The sequence below is a fragment of the Acinonyx jubatus genome, chromosome B2, assembly GCF_027475565.1.
Source record: "Acinonyx jubatus isolate Ajub_Pintada_27869175 chromosome B2, VMU_Ajub_asm_v1.0, whole genome shotgun sequence".
In the NCBI taxonomy this organism is placed as follows: Eukaryota; Metazoa; Chordata; class Mammalia; order Carnivora; family Felidae; genus Acinonyx; species Acinonyx jubatus.
In genome coordinates this window covers 30,777,384-30,793,509 of record NC_069385.1, presented here as the reverse complement: position 1 = coordinate 30,793,509, position 16,126 = coordinate 30,777,384, and the positions used below count along the sequence as shown (strand labels likewise).

The window sequence follows — 16,126 nt, the reverse complement described above, 5'->3', positions numbered from 1 at the left end:
TATCCTAACCTGGATACTTTGAATTTTAGTTTTTGTTAGACTTCTATTCTTTAAAATAAAAGCATTGATAACTTGCCTTTAACCTTATTGAAGATTAACGTTAGAAGTGACAATACGTGTTCATTGGATTTTGTAAACCACATGATGTTGAGATGTGTATCTTATACATTTATTATGAAAATTGTGAATGTATATGAAGGCTCCAAGCTCTAAAAATTAAGTGCCAGTATACCTCAGTAAATTATTAGTTCTTAGTACTACAAACTAAGTTAAGGGGAATTGAATTCAATTAAAACTTAATAGTGACACAATTAAAGATTTTCAAGTTCATCAGCAATGCCATCGTCACCTAAATAAAGGAAGGAATATGTCCGCTGAAGAAGGTTAGCGAGTAAAAGGCCTCGTGCTGCTTTGGATCTTGTGTGTGCCATGGGACAGGGAAGTCATTTTTCCTAGGAAGATGAACTGAAAAGGCTGAGTTGATGGTAAGCAGGTGGTGAAAGGCACTTAAGTGCAGAATAAACTCAGTTTAGTGTTTCCCAGCCACTTGTGTGTGAAATTTTATACTATCTTTTAGTTCAGATTTTATTTTGACTCTTTGGGAAATTTTATCCTTCCAGATTTAATAGCTTTGATAATAGGTGGGTAATACGGCATATGACAGAGAAAGGGCAAAACTCAAAATGCCAACGGAAGTTTGAAGGAGAAACGTCTGATTCATATGCTATCGTAATCAGTATACATTTACTTCTCTTATGCACAATGGGCATATAATTAATATTTCCATAAATGAAAAACTACAATTAAAACTTAAATTTGTTGTTCTCTTGGACCTTCGTCCTTGACCGACTTATGCTCATTCTGTAGATAATTTCATTCAAACCCACAGCTTTAAATGGCTCTCATATCTAAGGAATCTAAAATTACATCTCCAGCTCCACCGTTTCCCCTGCATTCAAGATTTGTGTATTGAACTTGAACATGTAGTAGGCATCTCAACTGTAAAGTACAGAAAGTAGCGATGAGTACCATGAAGCAGAATTAAAGCAAGGTAGGAGGTGGGGAGCGACAAAGGGATGGGTGCATTGATGGAGTGGTCAGGGAAGGCGTCTCTGACATCTGGTGAGAGACTTGAATGAAGTGAGAATATTGAGGGAAGAACATTCCGGATGACAGTAACAATTACTGCAAAACCCCTGAGGTGTGAACAGGTTTGGCATGTTTAAGGATCCATTTATGTGGATTGCGAATTGCAAATTCCAGTTATGTAACCAGCGGGGAATGAGGGTTGGAAAGTGTACAGACTCGTGGCATATTGATTTCAAGTATATAGGAAGAGGTTTATGCAGACCTTGTATTTTTGATTAATTGAATGTCCTTTTGGATTAATATGTTCTTTGTGTTCGGTATGGAGCTCGATTTCCGAATGGATGATTTGGAGAACAGTTATTTATTTCAGGCGTGGGTAAGCGTCAAGTAGTCAACTTGTATTAAAATGGCCACGTAGAGCAGCACCGTAAGTGAAAATTAATATTTAATGTGTAATCAGGTTTTGGGTTTTGTGTGTGTGTGTGTGTGTTGTTTTTTGCAGAAAGTATTAATGAAGCTTAGGAAACCTAGAATCACAGCTACAATTTGGTCCTCAGGAAAAATTATTTGCACTGGAGCAACAAGGTAAACTTTCCTTGGACTTTTAATGTTTCCTTTGTACAAGGGGAGGACGTTTTCCTGGACTTAAAATCATGTGTGTTGTTTGTCATGTTTGTCAGTATAAAGTTTATTTCCTGTGTGACTGATAATCTTTTCGTTTCCTTAAAACCGTAGTGAAGAAGAAGCAAAATTTGGTGCCAGACGTTTAGCCCGCAGTCTGCAGAAACTAGGTTTTCAGGTAATGTTTTCAAAAAAAACATCCAAACTGCAAATATGAAAGGATTTAGTTTGTAAAGGTAAACTTTTTAATTTAATAGACGGAAGAAATCACACAAAAACTTCCTCACAATTGGCCTTTTTCTTACCGTCCTTCAGTACAAAAATTACGCAGTGAGCTTACCCACGTGAGTCCTTGCAAGGATCCTGGCTTTTTCACTGCCCCCTTTCTCAGAGACGCTTGTTACCTTACACGTGACCTGCCTTTTCAGCTCTTCAGGTTGTTCACTCCTCACACACACACACCAAGTCATGTTTTTGATGACCTCAAGAGTAGTTTGTCAGGATGATGAGTAGGGAGTAGGGCCCTACGTTCAAAAAGTTGAAGCGCATTTGTTTTTATTTGTAGATAGCTATCACATAAATTATAAAGAAGAAAAAAGATATTAGAATGGAACTTGCCTAGATCTATACATTTTATGGCTGAGAGTAAACAGTGTTCCTACATTTTATGGTTAGTGACAGCATTACCATTATAACAGGAAATTGTGATTATTTAAAAATATGCAGAACTGACTGAATCTGTGCTTGAGAAATAACAGCATTTGCTGGTGTAAGTTGAAAAGGATTCACATGAATAACTAATACTAAGTATACACCTGTGTATAAGAACTCAGAAAAGGCTGCATTTTGTAAAATCAATCAGCTGTATTAAAAATGACATGAATCCTGGGGCACCTGGGTGGCTCAGTCGGTTGAGCGTCCGGCTCTTGACTTCGGCTCAGCTCATGGTTGATGAGTTTGAGCCCCACATCGTGCTCTCTGCTGTCAGCGTAGAGCCCGCTTCAGATCCTCTGTCTCCTGCCCCTCTCCGACTTGCGCTCTCTCAAAAATAAACATTTTTTAAAAATAGCATAAGTCCAAAACAAAATGCACAGTGTTTGAAAACGGACATTGTAAGATTGGCCTGCTGTGTTAGATCCACAGTTTAGTCCACAGAAAGTGCATACTGGTTGGTGGGCTCTTACTTGTAAAGTGACCATCACTGGGAGGTTAACTTTATCAAATACCATTTTATGGAGGCATACATTTGGTAAAATTGCTATGTAGTATGGACTTGTTATGTCACTTGCAAATGATGAGTCAACGAAAGAAAAATAAAGATGTGCTGTGGTCCCTGAAGAGATGGGCCCAGGCTGTGTGGAATTCAAATGAGCAGTTGTGGGAAGTTGAGTTTCTCTGTGTCTTCCTCAGTCTTCCCTGAGGTGGAAGATACTAGAAAGGCACTGGGGTACTGATGGTGGGAGAGGGGGAGGGTTGGTGCTTAAGAAAAGTGGCAGTATTGAGAGTCGTGACTGATGGTGGGGCCACTTTGGACAGCGTACTGACTTTCATCAGCTGCCTTGTGCAGGTACTCCGATGGAAGATAGTTAACCCAGAATTGTGGTTTTACTGGGAATGTTTCAAAAGATAATAAACTGCTCCATTCAAGTTATTGGTAGGAGTGGCTGAAGTTACTTTTCAGCCTTGGACCTTGTCTTAGTATAACATTAGACGTGTTGAGAAAAATCCCAGTTAAAAACACCATTTTCTCACTCTACCCTCCCGAAAGAAAACGTCTAACTAAACTCACAGAAGGATCATTTTACCTTACTCCTATAAGCAAAAGTCTGACCTTTCAGAGCTCAGTGTACACGCAGTATTCAGTATTGACTCAGCGTATACTCAGTATTTACTTATTTAAGTGGCAACTTCCATTTTGACTCTTGAGAAGGATAACTTTGCTTTAATTTTTATAATCACTATTCTTTCTCCTGTCCCAGCAGATTAAATAGCCCACTTAAATTTAAAAAAATACAAGATAAGATTCAAAAGACCCAGATGTTTTAATCTTGCAAATCTCTCAAGTTTTAATTTTTTGATGAAGTTTTTGACCTTTTTCTTTAATTACAGTGGGCCCTTGAACAACACAGGTTTGAACTGTGCGGATCCACTATGTACAGATGTTTTTTGATAAATATAGTACAGTGCCATATATGTATTCTCTCTTCCTTATGACTTTCTTAATAACATTTTCTTTTCTCTAGCTTTATTGTAAGAATACAGTATATAATATGTATACAAAATATGTGTTAATCGACTGTTTATGTTATGGGTAAGGCTTCCAGTCAATCGTAGGCTATTAGTAGTTGAGTTTGAGGAGTCAGAAGTTATGCATGGAATTTTGACTGGCAGGGGCACTAATCCCCTGCATTGTTCAAGGGTCACCTGTATGGTAGTAAGAAGTCACCGAAAACTAAATCAGTTTGTCAGGTGTTGTTTTTCTTTCTAGTTTGTTCTTACTTTTAAGGATTGAAACAGTTATTTATAGTTTCCCTGATGAACAATTTCTATTTTCTGCTGAGCAATTTTTTTGTTGCAAAATAATTCATTGAGTTGTACTTCTCTCCTGAAGGTAATATTTACAGATTTTAAGGTCGTTAACGTTTTGGCGGTGTGTAATATGCCATTTGAAATCCGTTTGCCAGAATTCACAAAGAACAATAGACCTCATGCCAGGTAGGTCTTCGAAGAATCAGGACAACTTACCAAATTTGTAATTGTTTGTCAGCCTATAAATATTTATATTAATTGTGGTTTGTTTGTTTTTTTTGTACAGTTATGAACCTGAACTTCATCCTGCTGTGTGCTATCGGATAAAATCTCTAAGAGCTACGTTACAGATTTTTTCAACGGGAAGTATCACAGTAACAGGTATTTTATGATACTGAAAGCAAGCGTATGGCCAATTATGGTTTGAATGAAGTGCTTATATCCAAATATAAATATTGTCTCATTGTCCCCCTTCAGTCACTTCTGCCCTACAAAGGGAACCAGTCTCCTGACTTTTAAAACTGTAGTTTCGTTTTCCCTGCTTTTTCTACTAGTTTTAAGTCTTATACATACTGTTTTGGGTCAGTGTTCTTTCATTCATTATTATCTAGTGAGATTCATTCGTATTATTCCACGTAGCTGTAGATCCATGACCTAAGCCAAAATCAAGAGTCAGACGCTTAACCCACTGAGCCACACAGGCACCCTAAGAGAAATCCACTTCATAAACTTCATAGAGGTTTTACATAAGCAAAATACTCATATATCACTGGTGCCTATTTATCACGTCTTATGTGTATTTTGTTATGTATCTTCTGAGTCCTAAGTATTTTGAAGGGGTGGTTTCAAAGACAAGGCATAGATGTCAAAGGATCACATTAGCACACAGGATGGTTTTTAAAAGTACTGTGCGTATAAATTGTACGGAGACATCACTTGAGAGTTAGGCCCAACCTTTGACTAAATTGGATTCAGGAAAATTTCTTTGGTGTCCTTGAATTTTTCTTTTTATTCCTTTAGTCCTTAAGAGAAAATACACGTTACCAACCCCTTTAGACTCTGAACAAGTAAGTTTTAGTTTTGACTCATTCTATGGGTTTTCACATCTTCCTTGGAGACTTTTAAAACCTACTGCCAGGGTCATGCCGAAATCTTAAAATGGAGTGTGGGGGAACAAATCCATTTGTTCCCTTCTTTCAACTGCCTCTTCCTACATTTTGGAGCCTAGGCCTCTGCAGAGCCCCAAAATCTGTTGAGAAGTCCCCATTAAGTGTAGAGTTTATGATGCATAGGTAAAATCTACATTTGAGTTAATAGGTAACTAAACAACATCACAAACTGAAGACAGTTAGGTTGATTAGTATACGTTATATATTTACATCTGGAACATCCTATGAAATGTTAACAATTCAGTGAACAGATACTGAGTGGTTCCCATAGGCAAAGCACTATCCTATGTGGGGGAAGGGAGAGGAATCAGGAAAGAGCAGACCCTGATAGCATGTGGTCAGTACCTTCAGAGAGTTCATAGTGGGTACAATATGCGTGTTTTTAAGATCTTTCAAAAGAGTTAAGCGTATGTTAGTGAAACCATTTTTATTAAAATGTTTTATGAAAATATTTGGTCTTTTTTTATGTTTCCTTTTATCTATTCAAATGGAATATTAAATTTTTTAAAAACTAGTTATTCCTAGCATTATACGGATTAATTCATATGTAGCGTTACCTCATTCCCGTGTGTGTGTGTGTGTGTGCGCGCGCACACGCGCACGCGTGCGTGCACGTGCACGCGCCCCTATTTACTGAGTGAACTGTGAGGATGAATGGCCATGTTAGTAGTAAACGTGGGGGTGGGTAGTGAGTACTAATCTGCGGGGCGTTTTAGACCAGTTAGCTAGTCACAACCCTCTGATTTCCCAGAACTTTGGAAGCAGGCTTGTTGTACTTCACTGGGTTCCTCAGCACTCCTGTGAGCGTCAGAGGCGGCCTAACCAAAGCCAGACTACAGCGACCAAAAGGATAGTGCCCAAAATGTCTCCTCCCATTTATCATTCCTTCCTTTAATCAGTATCTCACATCGCTTCTTATTCTCCTTCACGGCAGTCTGTGTGTGGTTTTTATGTTCACTGTCTTCACCCTGGGGCCCGAAAACAAGACGAGTCACATCATTGGTGTTTCAGATTGCCTTGAACTGTTCAGAGAGAATTTTATTCTCTTGGTTTTTGCTGTGACCGTCTGACTATGTAAAGTGTAGATCTTTTTAAAAACAACCCCATATATTTTCAGTTCTGGGAAATCCGCGTTCCTGGCGCTCTTCTCACCCCTTCCTCTCTCTGTTGTGTTTGGTACAGGGCCCAACGTAAAGGCTGTTGCTACTGCTGTGGAACAGATTTACCCGTTTGTGTTTGAAAGCAGGAAAGAAATTTTATAATTCATCGCTTAATTGGTTAGAATCCCTAACTGAGCACCTTTTAAAACCTGCTGCACATTGGACTCAAAACAAAAGGAAAACTGGACCAACAGTAATTGAGGAAATAGACTCTTTTATTCATTCACGGCTACAGTGTAAGCTCCAGGCCCTTTGGATTTTATTTCAGACCTTGCTGTAATATAAAAAGGAAGTTTACAAGACATGACATTGCTGCTTTTACAAAAGGACGTTCTATTTATTTTCGCAGTAATTCTCATGTCCCCGAAAGCAGAGCTGTCACAGTGTGCACTACCTTAAATTGTTCTGTTGTTGTCATTAGTTTTTTCCAGTTTGAGCTAATGTGTTTTATTTGTGAATAGTCTTTTACATTTTTGTATGCTGAATATGGGCACCAAAGAACCTGTAAAAGTTATCTTTTTCAATTGAATGTGCACAAATAAAAGTTTGGAAAAGATCTCCATATCCATTCTGTAACTTTTATTCCCCATTTTCTATTTTAACAAAAATTGTATTCACAATTCTTTTTTTCTTTTTGATCTATGCAAGCTTAGACTTTTGCTAAAAGTGTGTTGGCTTCTTTTTGAAGTGTATTTTGTAAATATATATATGCCACGTGTGTATAGTATCTTTTAATGCTCTGTTACCAAATATCAAATAGGCAATTTTTTCTTGCAGATTAGAAATAAAAATATGTGTATAAATTCTAGGGAATGAACCGGAGTAGAACTTTATAGATTAAGCATAATGTTTTATGTTGCTAATTTAATATGATAGAAAATGTTAAATATCTTTTAAAAGTTACAGAATTGTAGTTTTAAAAAGCAAAACCTCTTACCTATGAGATGGATGTGAGAAAGAAGCTGTGATGGGTTGTACCTCATATGTACTTCTGTGATTCTGGTAAGACTCAACTCTAGTTGTAGGAAAGTAGTAATCTGAGGTTGGTGTTCGAGGCTATACTAAGAGTCTTGTCAGAAGTTGATACGTTGTGCTGTTTTAACAAGAAGTGCCCACAAGCTGCCTCTGTGCCACAGTATAATTATAATATAGTTCAACTTGAACTTGAAAGCCATTTTGCAAGACATGTCTTTCCCCTTGCTGTGTCTTATTTAATGGAGCTGAAGAGTGACTGCCTATCCAGTATTTGGGATTGCTCCTCTTAAAATGACAATAAATGTGCATGTGTGAAACATTGGCTCTCTGGCTCACCCGCGTGAGCCCTGGGATGGTGGCGTGTGAATCAGGCTGCAGTTGTGCTCCACCCCTGGGGTGAGGAATTCGGTAGAACCAACAGTAATTTCAACGGGAAGTGAAGTTGAGTGGAGAGTGCAATTAGCTTCTCAGTAGAAACCTACTAGAGACAGTATTCCAACACAATCCTCCACTAAAACCTGAATTTCCAAAACGTTTTGAAAGCTTCATGAGAAATGGCCGCGTCCTAACCTCCATATTCGAGTCCATTTTCCTCACCATCTCATAAAGTCTCCCAAACCTCACTTACGTCCTGCACTGAACAACACACGTTATTTTAGATTTATTTTTATCTTCTTTCCTCTCGATGCCTATCCCTACTGTGCCTCTCTTTTTGGGGGGGGGGGTGGGCAAAGGCTAACTTCTATATTTTCTTTCTTGTGAAAGACTTCTGATTTTCAAACTTCCATGTGCCCTCTCTCTTTCTCTCGCCCTCTCTCTTTCTCTCTCCCTCTCTTTTTTTTTTTTTTTTTACATCGTGTTTATTTGCTTCATGTTAAGAGCCAATAGGATAGGTAGACCTCATAAAATACAGAGGATACCATTCCGTGAAGAAGTTACAGGTTCCGGGCAGACTATTTTAAAAATTGAGATTTTCCACTTAGCTTTAATTAACAGTAACAAGTGACCTGTTTTGTAACGTTCCCCCCAAAAAGAAATGTAGGAAAGGGGGGGGGGGAACATGATTATATGGCCAATGTGCGGGTCCAGATGTTGTAATATTTTCAGCATTCGAGTGACTTGAAAAGTGGGTAGATCAGTAGCGCATCAAAACGCTTTCTCAGAAAAGAGGAAGAAAGACAATCTAACCAGTTTAGGTTTCAGGGCTGCTGTGTGAGCGTCACCTGGCAAAATGTCCTGGCTGACCCACTAAACTTAACAAAGCTGGGAAGAATGAGCGTGTCTGAGGTCTTCTGCTGGCTCTTCACAAGTGCTGTAAATTTTTTGATAAATAAAAACTGTGAATATATACATACACATTGTAAGTATTCCCCCTTTTTTATTTTTGAAAACCAAAAAAAGCTCTGATTGGGGACATGTTGGGTAAAAGTTGGTTTGAAGACAGAATTATTTAGTCACGGACTCAGGGTAATAAAAGAAACGTGTAAGAGTGTTTAAGATACCGAAGTTGAAATCACCAGTGATAAACCACCTAAGTTTATGAACAATTTCCTACCCATTTATGATGAATGGCTAAAACAAATTGCTAATGTATACGTAGTGCTCAGACTTTGAAGGGAACATGTAACAGTTTTGTTAAATATCTCACAATCTGGGACCTTGGCAAAGAAAACAAATTTGTATCAATTCCCTGTCTTGATTAAAAAAAAAAAAATCTCAGCATCTAATTCCACTGAAGATTCATAATAAATTTCTTAAATTGATCCTCTAGAACACACTTTTCCTTTTTCCAAAAAAAAAAAAAAAAAAAACCACCCAACACATGCTCTAACTTGCATAGGAAATCTGCTGTGGTAGAAGGAAGGTCTCAAGTCTCCCTTCCTCATAACTTTCCCTGCCAATTTTCATTATGTAATTCGTTTCAGAATCAGGACTTTTAGTCATTCTCCTGAGTCTCTGCTAGTACAGTTTCCCTATTAATTATACAGATTTGTAGTCTTTCCATTTTGTTGTAGGGAAATGACTAGGTCATATACCCTTCTGTCAAACTGGGGCAGTTTGTTTGGGGCCAGTAGGAAAATCCCAACCTAAATAACGAAGGGTTTTGGCTCTTAGGATTCTCTTTTCTTCAGGCCAAACGTAATTGGTTACTCTTTTTCAAGTTAGGTTATTCGTGCCTTAAGTCTTTGTGTGCCTCCCATAGCTTATAATAGTAACTTAATGGGTTACTCCTGAAGTGGGTCAAGATTCTTTATTGTACGTTCTCTGTCGTCATATCCAAATTGGTAAAATGCCCCACCAAGTCCTAATATTCAACTGGAGAAATGCAGAGGAAAGCAATTCATTGTTGTGGTAAAAACTCAAGCTTCTGGTATAGCTGGTGACCTCTGTTTCATCATAGAGAAGAACATAGGGAAAGAGTTGTCCTGATGTCCTATGTCTGCAGTCATCTGAAAGTCAGCATCAATTATAGCCAGTATGCCATGACCTGAGGTAGTGATATTCCTGAGGAGTGCAAAGAATTGCAGGAAACTATGGATCGCTATTAAGTCATGAAAGCCTTACAAGGAGAGAGTTTTATAAGCTTGACTGCATAACTCAAACCTAATTGATTATAGAGATTTGGATAAATAACCTAATGGCCTGACTCCTTTTCTAGTGTTTTACTAACAGCTACTACTAAGTATATATGGTCCCAGGATTTGGAAATTGCCTTTTCTATTCATATATATATTTTTTAATATATATATTAAAAATGGATGGAAAAGTGTTTGTTTTTCTTAACTATGGCAGAATTGTTTCTTTTAATATGTGATAGTACGTAAAATTTATAAAGGGGTATTTTGCATTACACTGTTGTTCATAATTCATAGAATGAGCTGCATAATCTTTGTACTTGTTGAAATATAATTAGGAATTATCACTGAAATCCTAGCCAGGATCCTATCCTAATCTAAAACATAGGTGCAATTGTCCACGTTGTGTCCTGTTCTTTTTTACAGAAGACCCAGTGTAAGTACTGTCGTAGTGGGCAAAAAAAAAAAACCCTGTAAGCTCGTGTCCGGGCCACTTACGTGTCCGGATAATAAAGCTGCGACTGGCCTCCATACGTACATACCTTAAGGCAGAAGTTGATCGCATTACTAGTTCATAGTTTTTCAAAGGCTGCTATGTGAAAAGGGTGGGAAGTATTGAACCAGCCAGTATTTTTCACCTAGTATCCTACTCAGAGTAAGAGATCACTTGGGATCTTGCACCCCATTTACACTTTGACAGGTGGACATGAAAGGTTGTCCTTATCATTTCAGGGTGTCCCTCTAAAACTAGCTCCGTGACCCTAAGCAAACATGGGAGTGGCCAATAGGTGTTGGTACAAAGACACCCTTCTAATTTGTCAACACGTGGAAGGTCTGAGGCCATTAGATCTCCGGAGAAAGCCACCTTGCTCGTCCCCTACCACACCGCTTTTTACACTCCAAGAGCTGCTCTTGGGGGTTTTCTTTTTTGAAGCTGTTTTGGCACTAATTCCTCTTGATGATGACTCATAAAACAAATGTTGTTTTTCACAAAGTTCCTGAAAGAGAAAGAGGGACGAATGAACATGTTCTTAATTTATAGTACTGGGGTAGGGGGGGATGGGTGCAGGCTTTTTTTTTTTTTTTTTTAAACCACCCTGGGCCTCTCATGTTTTAGCTAAGTGAAAAAGACATTTTCATTGTAAAGCCCTGACGTATCCTGACATTCAGTACCCCACAGAACTTGGGTCGATTTCATGCAAAGGGTAAAATGGGGAGGGTGACTTCTCCGAACACAATCAAGGCATTCCTACCAGCAGAGTCCAAGGATAGTATTACACAGAACTAATGGCGATAACGTCCCAGATCCTATTTTGTTTCCCCTTCTCGAACCCAATTAACATGCCTGTTTGTATATATATCTACGTTGTCTGCCTTCTGCATTATCCCCTTGCTCCGGCATTAATAATTTCTTTTCCTACAGGATTATTCCCATGATGGGATTATTTCCCATAAAAATATGCCCTAGTATTTTACGTTCATTTTAAAGTGAAACAAAGGGATGCCTGGGTGGCTCAGTCGATTGAGCATCCGACTTCGGCTCAGGTCGCCATCTCACGGGTCGTGAGTTCAAGCCCTGCATCAGGCTCTCTCCTGTCAGCGCAGAGCCTGCTTTAGATCCTCTGTCTCTGCCCCTCCTCCCCCTTCTCTCTCTCCAAAATCTACATTAAAAAATAATGATAAAAAAAAAAATAAAGCCACCTTCGAACCTCCTCTTTCAAAGATCTTTTCCTGTAATTTAGCCAGTTACTTAAGTGGCTACTATGCACCTAGTACTACGCTAGGTACTGAAGATAGCATGGATATAGAGTCCTGCTTTCAAGGAGCTTACATTTTAATAAAGGAGGCAGGCACATAAGCACCTGATTTCAAGTAGTGAAAGTGCTAATGAGAAAAGTAAACGGAAAGAAAAAAAAGGAAAATAGTTGGGAGAGAGGTGACTATATTCCGCTGGCATCGCTCCCAAGAGGTGACATGTGGTCAGAAACTGTAACGAGAAGGTAACCATGTGAAGCATTAGAAGCACTGTGTTTTCAGAAAGATCAGAGCATGGTGAGTACACGAACGACAAGACGGGGTCGGGGAGGTAGGTGGCAGCCACAGTGAGAAGTTTGCATTTTATCTGAAACGTAATTTGCACCATACATTTTGAGCTGAGAAATGACATTTGTAAAAGATCAGGCTGACTGCCCCATGGAGGGCAGACTGTAGAGGGCCAGGGCTGGAAGACCAGTGTGGAGGTTAGTGTAGTCCAGGAACTCCGAATGGTACTGGCTCAAAGTGTCAGATTCATGTATGTCATGCTGACAGATTTAACGAGAATTAGTGACAGTATGGTTGTGGAGCATAGTGATTATCGTGGATGAATCCTAAGCGTCTAGCCCGAGGAGCCCCTCCCCACTGAAGGCTTATGGAGGAGGGTGTGTGCATTTGGGTGAGTGGGTCTGAGAACCAAGAGTTCTGTGTAGGTCATGTCAAGCTAGAGACGCCTATTAGACATTCCAACCAAAGATGTTAAGTAAGCAGTTAGATTTGGAAATTTGAAAGTCAGGTAAAAGGTCAAAACCTGGAGATAGGAGACATTTGGGAGTCCTCACTTTTTGGATGGCTTATAATGCCTTAGGGATAGGTCTAAGAAGTAGATGTAGGTATAGATCTAAGGACTGAATCCTGGGCACTACTGGGTTTTTTATTTTTTATTTTTTCCAATCTTTATTTTTGAGAGAGAGGGGGACACAGAGTCTGAAGCAGGCTCCGGGCTCTGAGCTGTCAGCACAGAGCCTGATGTGGGGCTCAAACTCACAGTTCGTGAGTTCATGACCTGAGCCTGAAGTTGGACGCTCAACCGACTGAGCCACCCGGGTGCCCCTTGGGCACTACTGTTTTTAAAGGTATACAGGAGAAGGGGGAGAGGGAGGAAGCAAAGGAGACCACGAAGTGACTAATGAGGTAGGATGAAAATCAGGGAAGAGTGGTATTCCAGAAGACAAGTGAAAACAAGTGTTTGCAGATAGGGAGCATGAGGAGCTGGGCAAGTGCTTCTGGGAAGTCGAGTAACGGGGACTGAGAACTGTCCCTACGTTTGATAACTTGGAAGTCCTAAGTAGCCTTTGGAGTAAGAACATGAGCAAGTCTGAGTGGAGTAAGTTCAAGAAAGAATGGAAGGTGAGGACACAAAGACAATACAGAGTACAGTAAAACCTTGGTTGGCGAGCATAATTCGTTCCAGAACGTGCTTGTAATACAAAGCACTTGCATATCAGTGCGAATTTCAAGAACCATTGGCTCGTTGTGATCACGTGACATTCGGTGTCATGTACTACTCGTATTGCAAGACATCGCTTGGATATCAAGTTAAAATGTATTAGAAATGTTTGCTTGTCTTGCACAACTCTCGCAGAACAAGTCACTCGCCATATAAGGTTTTACTGTACTTGAGAACTGAAAAGTAGGCAGGGAAGGGGTGGGTTCCTGGAGGGAACTTGAAGTCTAGGGAGGTATATTGTTTATGATGGTAAATACTGCAACTGTGTGTGTGTGTGTGTGTGTGTGTGTGTGTGTGTGATGATAACCTCCCAGAAGGTGGAAGTTGATGCACTCAGTGCATAAAGGGAAGAGCTGGCATAGATGGATATGGGCATAGATGTAGGTAGTTTAGTGGATGGCATGGAGGATGAGTTGGTCTCTCTACTTCTCTTTTGTCAGCGAACTGAAAAGGCAAGATCGTCAGCAGAGAGGAAGTGGGAAGGGTACTCAAGGCTTGAGGAAAGAGTATAGAGTGTAAGGTAATCCTCTTGGAGAGGAGGAAAGTCAACTCTCTGGGCAACGTGGGTTGTAGGACTCGCCCGAAGACCTACTTGAGATTTGTGTTCATAAATCTAAAATCAGTCTTGTCAACACAGTTGTGTGTCTTCTTCAGCCACGCTGCGCCCCTTGGGTGCAGGGATAACATAAGAAATGGTTTCATCAGAGTTGGGTTTTCCCGAAATGATGGAGGAAGCGAAGGCAGGGAAAAGGGAGCGGTCGTGGTCCATGAAGTCTGAGCAGGGGAAGCCGATGGCTACTCAGTGGATTCCAGGCCCTGGTGTGGCGCGGATTTGTTGCGGTGCTGGTGCTTGGGAAAGTGAGCTAGGACGCAGAGGGGTCACAGGGTGAGGGGCAATGACAGTCCGTGATACGACCATCCTGTTTGCTCCCCTTCCGAGCAAAATGACAGAAGGGCTGTAGCTGATTCCCTCACTTCGTGAACTTCTGTCCCATCTCAAGCCTCAAACCTTCCGTCCTGTCACTCCACCGAGACTGTGCCTGACAAGCCTGCGGTCACCTTACTCTTTGTACTTGACCTCTCAGCAGCTTTTGGCACCATCTGGTCCCATCTTCCTAGAACACTTTTTTTTTTTTTTGGCTTCAGTGATCCCATGGTCTCCTGGCTTTCCCCCAAACTCACTATCAGCTCCTTTTCAGTCTTTTTGGATACTCTGTCTCCTCTGTTGGATCTCTAAATGTCAGATTAACCTAGGGCTTGGTTCTGGACTTCCTTCCCTTCTCTCGGCTCTTTGACTAGATTTCATCCGGTTCCACAATTTAAATGCCATCTACAAACTACATAGCAGCCCAATCTGACCCTGTCCCTGAGTGTCTTTCAGACTTATTATATATCACACAGCTGGCTAATAATATATCTCCCTGATGCCTAATGGTCATCTCAAAATGAATATATCGAGAATAGTACTCTGGACTCTCTCCATCCCCGAAACCTAGTCCTCCTTGTGGCTACCCTATTTTACCATCCATGTAGTTTGTCAAGCTAAACATTTAGGTGTCATCTTGACTACTTCATTGCCTTACTCTTATATCCAATTCATTCATTCATTCATTCATTCAATAACTTTAGCTGAGATCAATTAGCCAGTGAGGCTGATAAAGAAGTTCTCTAAGAAATAAACCTTAGGGCACAAAAACTTTAAAATAGTGGGAAGATACAACGGAACCAGTAGAGGATGCTGAAGGGGTGACTGACAGGAGACAACCAGGAGTGGGGGGGGGGTCCTCGAAGGCAGTGAAGCCAACTATTTCAGGAAGAAGGGCATGCTCACCTCGGCCCAATTCTGGGAATGGTCACCACGCTAGCCATTAAGATGAGGAAGGAGAATTGACCACTGGCTTTAGCATTGTAGGGGTAACTGGGATGCTAAAAACAGCAATTTCTGTAGAACGGTGGCCATAAAAGTCTTACTGGAGCAGGTTCATAAGAGAATGGGAAAAGAGGAACTGACAATGAATATGCTAGAATTTGCTATAAATGGTAGCAGAAAAACAGCAAAAGCCAAAGAGAAAAATGGAATCGAGGCCATTTTTTTTTTTTTTTTTTTTTTAGATGGGGAAAAACTGCACAGGGTTTCCCTGCTGGTGAGCAGTTGAGATAAAGGGAGAGGTAAAATGGGCATGATGCATGGGTGAGCAGAGAGAACCGTCAGAGAATGTCCTGGAAAAGGCATGGGGGAGAACATGAAGTGATTGGCCTCAAACAGGAATGCTGAGGCTAATAGAGAAAACCCAGAGGGATGGTGGCGCATTTGGATACAAACACGTACGGGTTGGTGTGTCAGGTTATGGAAGTGTCCATTTTTCTCAGTAAAGTCAGAGGGGCAAGGCCGTCAGTGGGAGTGAACAGGGCTAAGGAAGAAGGGAGGTTTCCAGACAGAGAAGGCAGTATGGAGCAGTTGTCTAGGAGACAAGCAGTTAATGGACCAGGGACACGTGCGATCGCCAGGCAGCAAGCACTGAGGGCCATTTGAGGTCAATGATCGTGATTCAAAATGAGAAAAACCCAACACCGCGCTTGTGTGCTTTCTCAGCCACGTTCCGCTGTGCGACTGCAGAGGCTTACTTGGCACACCTCAAAATGTAAATCAGATCATGTCACTCCCTGCTTAAAATATTTTAGTGGCTTCCTATTGTACTTAGAATGAAATCCAAACTCGCTGGGCCTGCAGAGTTCTGTACG

The 16,126-nt window shown here is 40.5% G+C and overlaps 2 protein-coding genes across 10 annotated transcripts in view; one reads left to right on the top strand and one right to left on the bottom strand.

The window, feature by feature from the left end:
- TBPL1 (TATA-box binding protein like 1) overlaps positions 1–7,124 on the top strand; it is a 35,545-nt gene extending 28,421 nt beyond the window's left edge. For 7 of the 8 annotated variants that reach the window (XM_053222219.1, XM_053222215.1, XM_053222217.1 and 4 more), the window contains 5 exons: positions 1,592–1,674; positions 1,825–1,888; positions 4,322–4,425; positions 4,526–4,620; positions 6,591–7,124. In XM_053222219.1, the coding sequence (XP_053078194.1) occupies positions 1,592–1,674; positions 1,825–1,888; positions 4,322–4,425; positions 4,526–4,620; positions 6,591–6,670 (426 nt within the window). In that variant the 3' untranslated portion in view covers positions 6,671–7,124. The other variant, XM_027056846.2, reaches the window with a different exon arrangement.
- A 3,172-nt stretch (positions 7,125–10,296) lies between these two features.
- The window catches only part of SLC2A12 (solute carrier family 2 member 12), a 57,219-nt gene continuing 51,389 nt past the window's right edge, over positions 10,297–16,126 (bottom strand). For both annotated transcript variants that reach the window (XM_027056833.2, XM_027056832.2), the window contains one exon: positions 10,297–11,117. In XM_027056833.2, coding sequence (XP_026912634.1) covers positions 11,012–11,117 — 106 coding nt within the window. In that variant the 3' untranslated portion in view covers positions 10,297–11,011. The remainder of the gene's footprint in view (positions 11,118–16,126) is intronic.